The sequence below is a fragment of the Chinchilla lanigera genome, unplaced genomic scaffold (genome assembly GCF_000276665.1).
Source record: "Chinchilla lanigera isolate Chin_1 unplaced genomic scaffold, ChiLan1.0 scaffold00014, whole genome shotgun sequence".
NCBI classification, from domain to species: Eukaryota; Metazoa; Chordata; class Mammalia; order Rodentia; family Chinchillidae; genus Chinchilla; species Chinchilla lanigera.
The window spans coordinates 32112988-32120389 of record NW_004955415.1 but is presented as its reverse complement, the minus strand read 5'-3'; the positions used below and the strand labels follow the sequence as shown (position 1 = coordinate 32120389).

The following is a 7402-nucleotide window of genomic DNA, read 5'->3' as shown; positions in this document are numbered from 1 at the left end:
GGGAGACCCGCGGCCGAGCAGCGCCGCCGCCGGCGCACGCCGCGTCCCGTTCCGTTAAGCTCAACAAGGAAGGGGTATGCTGGTCCTAACAAGTGCGGGATACTTAACTGATCATAAACTTATGTATAATAGTTTGTGGGTTTTTTAAAACGTACTTTATACTGTAAGAAGCACCAGGGTTTTTATGTTTAATTATCCTAAAAATAATTTTCTCTCGTCCTTTTTTCCTTTTGATCTTGTGGGTTTTTTTTTTTAAATGTCGAGGTGAGGTGTTTTTTTTTTTTTTTTAAATCCAAAACATGAACGTTTCCTTCAGCCCTCCCACCGAAATCGAGAACGAACAACAAAACAAATAAAAACCCCAAATCATCCTCGTCAACGCAGGAAAATGACTTAAAAATAAAACTGAAAACGAACCAAAAAAAAAAAAAAAAAGGAAAAACACTCAGCTTTCGTTACCCCCGCGCAGGGCGGGGCAGGCCCAGTTCTTTTAGCGTCCCCAGAGCCGCGAGGACATTACAACAAAAATAGAATTTTTTCTTAACAATCTCTTAACATACAAAGATAGGAAAACTCTGATGCATTGCACTTGGTTCAATGAAAACAAAAACAAAAAAGTTCATTTCCCCCATATACATTTTTGTGGGTTTTCCCTCTCCTAACATCCCACATCCCCGGTGCCCTCGTCTCCCCTCGCCCGCCTCTCCCCACCCGTCCCCGCCACCTCCTTCCCGGGCCCAGCTGGCCTGCAGCTTCCGACCTCGCCCGGGCGGCGCCCGCGGACCCCGATTGTCGTCGACGGAAGGGGCGCACGCGGCCGGCCGGCAAGGGCCCCTCCCGCTCTGCTCTCGGCTCTGACCCTGTTTAGCCAACCGAACTGAAAAATCATTGCACTTTGACCGCGCGTCACGCCCGGCCGCCCGGCCCCCCCACCCCGGCCTCACTCCCCACCCCAGCCCGCGGGACCCCGCCCCCGCCCCGTCCTCTGCCGCGGCCAGGAGAACGGGGCTTCCTCAGTTTCCCTCCGAGGCCGCGCTGGGGGAAGCACCCCGCCCTGGTCGCGGCCCTCTCCCTGCCCAGACGGCTCCTTCCCTCCTCTGCCTGCTGGGGCCACAGCCTCGCAAACTAGAGTCTCAATAAATAAAGCCCATAACCCACCCCTACGTGGTGCAATGTTGGACTGACTTTCAGAGGATCCTGACCTGTGCTTTGCGTCTTCATACCGTTAAGAAAGGGAGAGAGAGAGGCACAAGGACTGAGAAGGGGCCGAGGGGGACGCAGGAAGGAGGAGTAAGGCACAGAAAGACAAGCTAGAGGGGCCGGGTCACACCCTGCCGGGCTGGGCGCTCCTGTTCCCTCCCTCCCCGGGCTTCTGCAGGACCTCCGGACAGGCCCCCCCATCCTCGGGGGAGGAGGGCTGGGGAGCTACTTCCTGTGGGCTGTGACCAAACTGTTCCCAAGTTGCTCAAACGGAGGAGGAGTTCCCAACTGCAACAGCAAAAGACCCAAAGGACGACTGCCCCACCCCTAAGTCAAGAGGAAAGACAATACAACTAAGATACAGAGAGAAGTGGCCATGGGGGGGGGCAGTGGGAAGGAGGGGGCCAGAAAGCTCCAAAACACTTGAAAAGGACAACACCCAACGCCCTCCCCAGGAAATGAAAGTCTGCGGGCCGGTGGGCAGTGAGCAGGACGCCTACCTAAGCGCAGGTGGCCGCGTAGCCCGGCCGCAACAGCGGCTGCCTTGTCCTCCTCGCTGAGCTCCGGGGTCCCCTCTCCGCTCCACTCTGGACCCGGCCCCAGCTTGTGGGGCACCTGCATGCGGGGCTGGGGTGTGGGGCGGCCAGGGGCCACCTGCCTTGGCTCCTGGCCTGCGTAGGGAGACGGGGGAGGGGGCCTATCCCAGGCTGGGGGCCGTCCGCCTTCGGACGTTTTCCTGTGGACTTTACAGAGGGCACGGGACGGCCCCTGCGGCTGGGGGCGGGTGGCAGGACACCCTCCATTCTGGGCTCACCTCCCGCCCACCCCAGGGGCCTCCCCTGCCTGGTCCGGAGCAGCTGGGAGAAGCCAGAGCCTAGGCCAGGAGGAAGGGCAAGAGGGGCTGAGTCCAGACAGAGGGGGTTCTAGGATCTGCACCCCATCATCTTCCAGGCTGGTCCTCCAGGCTCCCTAGGGGCGCTCCGGCCTGAGTGGAGGTGGGGTCCCCTAGGAAGGGTGCTGGTTGCTGGGGAGGGGGTCCGCTCCTTCCCGATGGCCGTGGGGGAGGGGAGGGAGGCAGTCCTGCCGCGTCCTTTCTTTCCGTCTGTCCTCTGCGTGGCAGAGCCCATTTTGCTTGTTTCTTTCTGCTTGACTGCCGGTGCACAGCTCCACCGAGACCCCTTCCGAGGGCTCTCTGAGAACTGGGCTGCTTCGGGGGCCCGAGGGGTCCCCGGGCTGGAGGAGAGAAGGGCTGAGTGGCTGACGACGTCTAATTTTTGCTTTTCGGTGGGGCTGGGCTGGGCTGGGCTGGGGGATTTTTTTCTATGTCTCAAAATTTTTTCTCCCCCCTTGAGGAACCTCTTTTTTTCATTTTGTTGTTTCTTTGTCGATCTTATCAGAGGAACCAGGACTGAAACAGACAAAAAAGAAAAGAAAAGAAATAAAAGCAAACCGGTGACAATGAGAAAGCTGGAGTGAGCCCATCTCATTCCTGCCTGGCCCTAGGAGCCGAGCCTCCGGCCGAGCTCCTGCTCCCCCAGGGTGCTGCTCGGCACCCGAGGTGGAGGAGGAAGTAGAGCCTGCGCTTCCCACCCTCCACGGGAATCCCCCAGACGCTGCCCCCAGTGCTGGAGTCCAGCTGGCCTTCCCGTGGGCACTGTGCCCGGCGGGTGGGACCCCCGTGGCTGGCGCTGGCACAAACCTGGGATCTGGCCATGTTTGCAATTGTTTAGGGTTTTGTGTGGGTCCTGGAGGGTGGGGAGGATGCCAGGCTGGGGCTTTTGTACCCAAAGGGGTTTGGGGAGTGGGGTGGGGGTGGCCCAGCTTCTTGCTGAGTTTTCTTTCTGTCTCTTTGGATTAAAAGCAGAAATTCCCGTCTGGGCACCCCAGCCAAGGTCCCACAGACTGAAAGGCTAGGGGCGGGGGAAGGCATGGCTTCGGTCCCGGGCAGCACCAGGCCTGGGGGAGGGGCTGTGTCCCACCGTGTGCGATGCTCTACCCTCAGGGCACCCTGGGGTGGCGTCATTCCCTCGTTCCACCAGCAGGGGGCACCGCCTCCTCACACACAGGGCCTTGTCTGGTGGCTCCACTCAGCACACCCAGGGTGGACCCAGGGGGTTGCACTGCTTGGCAACGCCCTCCATCGAGGCTGGCCGCCCTCTCCTGTCTCCCCACCAAGGAGTGGGTCAGGAGCTCTCCTCAGGCGCAGGTGTGTGTCCGGGTACCTGGCACACCCTCAGGGCAGAACGGGACTTCTGAGGTCACCTCAGAGCCCTTGCAGGCTGTGTCCAGTCTCTGACCCAGGGGCCAGTGACTAATTCAGCTGTCCCTCCCCAACCCCACACCAATGCCAGCACACACGCCCTACGTAGCAGGCTGAGGAGCAGGGTCTGTGGCTGTCAGCAGACCTGTGCCTGCCCAGGGTGAGGGCCAGGAGTGCTGAGCTGCAAGCTTCTCAGAAGCCAGACACCCGGAGCAAACCTCCTGTGAAAACTGCAGTCTTTAGACACCACATCTGTGCAGGCTGGGCCTGCTCCTTGGGCTCTGGTTTGGGACCTCAGGGTGTCATCCACTGTCATCCACACGGGGATGCTGAGTGCTAGGATTAGAAAGGGTAGCCGGGAGCATGCTGGCAATCTGAGCACTTGGGAGGCTGAGGCAGGAGGATCGTTGCAAGTTCGAGGCCAGCCTGGGCTATAAAGTGAGCTCAAGTCCAGCCTGAACTGCATAGCGAGACCCTGTCTCAAAAAGACTTTAAAAAAAAAAAAAGAAGAGAATGCATCAGAGAAGCTGGGCAAGGTGGCAGGTGCCTGCAGTCCCAACACTCAGAAGACTTAAGTGGGAGGATTGCTTGGGCCCAGGAATTCAGGACCAGCCTGGTAACCTAGCAAGATCTTGTCTCAAAAAAACTACTTTCTTGACAACAGAAATCCTGTCTACACTGCCCAGAGCAGTGCTTTCTGAGCACCTGCAGAATGGCTCATGCGACTGAGGACTGAGCTTTTCTTTAATTTAATTGAATGGAGTAGCCACATGTGGGACGAAGAGCGACTGGAAACGTGAGGTCTCGCACTGCCACGGTGCCAGGTGCTGCTGGCGACAGAGCTGTCGGGCTGCCTGCCCTGTACACAGGCACAAACCTGCCCCTCTTCGGCTACCCAGAGCCTGCCCTCTCCTCAACCTCATGGACTGAGTGCCCAGCAGAGGCTCCCTGGGGCCTGGGGCAGCCCCAGCGGAGGAGGGCAGTGGGCCACCTGCTCCTGGTTTTCTCCAGGACCCCTTCATCAGGGGGCCCTTGGGGAACCCCTGTACCCCTGCCCCCAAGGAAGGCTGGCTGTGGCTGGGAACCTGTTTCCGCCTCCTCCCTATGGGGACAAGGAGGCCGCACCTGCCCTGCTTGTTGGAGGACACTGCCAAGGGCCCATGCTGGCCACTTTGGGGGTCTCCTGACCTTCACAGCAGGGGGGACAACCACCAAGTCTCACACCGAAGGGTGCCTCCTCAGAAGAGGAAGGCTCTAGTCCCAGACCTAGAATTGGGGACAACGGCAGCTCCAAGGGGGCTCCCCGGCACCTCCCCACAAGTCCTGGGAACAGGGGATCTGCTGCCAAGCACGGAGCAGCTTTTTCTGCTCACCCCTCCTTGCTTCCTGAGCCAGGTCCAAAATTGATTAAAACTAAGTAAAAAGCGCTGCCCAGGGAATGACAAAACTGCTAAAATTCTCTTTTCTTCCCTTATTCTATTGTTCTCTCTCCATCTGGTGCTCCAGGGATCAGCTAAAGTCACTGGTTACTGTGGAAACCACCCCTGACTGTACCCCTGTGCCCGCCCCAGCCCCAGGCCCTAGGACTCCTGCTCAGAGGCAGGTCCAGCTCAGGCTCCTGGCACTCCCCACACACCTGCCCACTCAGGGGCACTGGGCCTGGACCCTGACTCCTTCTCCCACCGCCCAGGGCCTGAAATGGGGGAATATAAGGGAGAGAAACTTTCCCCAACTTGCCTCCAACTCTGATTTGGCCCCAAAACAAGCAAAGTGCGCAGAGAAAGTGAGCGGGGAGGGCCGGTGGCTGTGGCCGAGCACGCGTACTGCAGAGCCGCTGGCGGCCAGGGGGAGGAAGGGAAGGAGGGAGGGAGGGAGGGAAGAGGGAGGGAAGAGGGGCCACGGAGCCCAGCCCAGAGCAGTGCCAGCCCAGAGCAGTAGGGCGGCCCGCCTGCTGCCCCTCCTCCTGGCACTCCCTCCCGCCCTCTGCCAGCAGGGCTCTCTCGGCCTCCCTGGCACAGAGCAGAGGGGGCTGGCTCCAGCCCCTGCTCGGAGCCATTGTTTTCCTTCTCAACACCCCCAAGTTCAAGTTCATCTGGGTGTTACATCATGTCTGGTTGCTCCTGGAAACCAGACGGGTCAGACGTGACTCTGGGGAAAGGGGGTGGGAAGCTGGAGGGGGTTGGAGTTCCCTTCCCCTCCCCTCCTTGCCACTAGGGAGCTCTGAAGTTTGAAGTTTGACAAAGTTTTTGGCTTTTTTTTTTTTTTTTTTTTTTTTTTGAGGGAAGGAAAGGAAAAGAAAGGGGAAAAAAAACACCCTCAAACCACACACGCAAAACTTCCACCCAGCAACTTTCTCTGCACTGGGGCCTCCGGCAGAGGCGGAGCAGGAGCAGCTGAGGTGGCCTGGGGGGGGAGGCGGGCAGCTCTGGGAAGAGATGGATTCCCAGGGCCAAGGGAGAAGCCAAAATGGGGCATTTTTGTAAAATGCACCAGAGAATGAGGTGTGCGTGCTCTTTTCTAAAACCCACGTGGGGTGAGCCCTGCCTCTGCCCTGCTGCTGAGGTGGGACCTCTCAGTACCCCAAAGGGCAGCCCCAGACTCCGCGGACAGGCGTGCACACGTGCGTGCAGGGCCAAGTCCAGGGCCTAGTGGGAGGGTAGAAGGTGGCTGTGTCCTCGGGAGAGGGTGGTGTCAGCAGGAGCAGGCAGTGGGGACCAGAAGCTCCCGCAGCAGCCTGGCCTGCCCCCTACCAGCCTGCTCAGGACATGGGAGGGGCGCGGGGCAGCCGCCAGCCCTGCCCTGCCCTGGGTGCCAGAGTCTCTGGGCAAGGCGCCCACCAGGCTGCCTCTGTCCCTCCTCACGCCTTGCCCAGCCCACCCAAAGCCAGGGCGGGCGGCCTGGGAGGGTGGGAGGAGAGCGAGGCACCTCAGGCTTCCATCTTTGCCTCCACCAGGCCTGCCCAGAGCGCCTCTAGCCTTGGGTCCTTGGCCGCCTTCCCCAGGGCCAGGGCTGTCAGAGCTAATTATCCAATTAGCTGATTAGCAGGGAGCCTGGGGGCTGCCTGGGGAGGTGGCTCAGCTGGGCATGCCAACGCCTGGGCCCTACAGCTCAGCTCGCTGGCCTCTCTCTGGTTAGTTCCAGGACCTCAACCTCCTCCTTGCCCTGCCTTCCCCGACCCCCTCATCCAGGCATCCCCCTACCTGAGACTGCTGTGGGATGTTCAGAAAGTTGCCGTCCCGGGGTCCGATGCTGACAAACCGGTTGGCAGAGGAGGCGCCTGTCGTTGAGAATGCTGTGGGGAGCAGGGGAGAGAGGAGAGACCCCCGTCAGGCCTTTCAGCCCGCCTGGGCACTGCCCTGCGGGACGGCTGAGAAAGGGAGAGTCGGGGTCAGACGGCACTGCTGGCTGCTGAGGTGCGGCTGGCCTCAGGAAGGACAGGTGGGGGCTGCAGTGCTCACGCACCCGGAGCACGTGCCACACCCTCCCCGCACTCCCATCCTCGGTCAGGTGTCCTCTTGCATGACCCAGGGCAAGGAAGGGGCCCTGGACACTACAGCTAAGGTCCCTCGGATCCAGTTCTGTCCCCTGTGGACATACTGGACAGCGCTGGGGGTAACCCCGTGGCCCCTGTGCCCTCTGTGGGATCTCTGGCTTTCCTACTTGAAGGGGTAAGGGAGGGGCTCAGTCAGTCCACCTGTTCAGCCCTGCAGCCTGTGGGAGGGGGTGCTGCACCACTTACCACCCTGGGAACCCAAGGCTCAGCCGGGTGGCTCCAGGGACTCAGAGTGGAGCTCACAGAGGGCTGGGCCAGGAAAGGGCACAAGCAGAGGCGGACCTAGGAGCTAGCTGCGGGGCTTGGGCCTGGGGCGGCAAAGCTCAGTCCCGTGTCACCCTCCTCTGACCCACAGGCCAGGCCAGCGTCTGCAGTGGGCCAAGGCGACA

General features: G+C 60.3%; 1 protein-coding gene across 1 annotated transcript in view; it reads right to left on the bottom strand.

The window, feature by feature from the left end:
• The window catches only part of Nfix (nuclear factor I/X (CCAAT-binding transcription factor)), a gene marked incomplete in the record, with an annotated part of 65686 nt that overhangs the window by 1222 nt on the left and 57062 nt on the right, over nt 1-7402 (bottom strand). The window contains 2 exon segments of the mRNA XM_005381046.2: nt 1-2608; nt 6661-6752. Coding sequence (XP_005381103.1) covers nt 2594-2608; nt 6661-6752 — 107 coding nt within the window.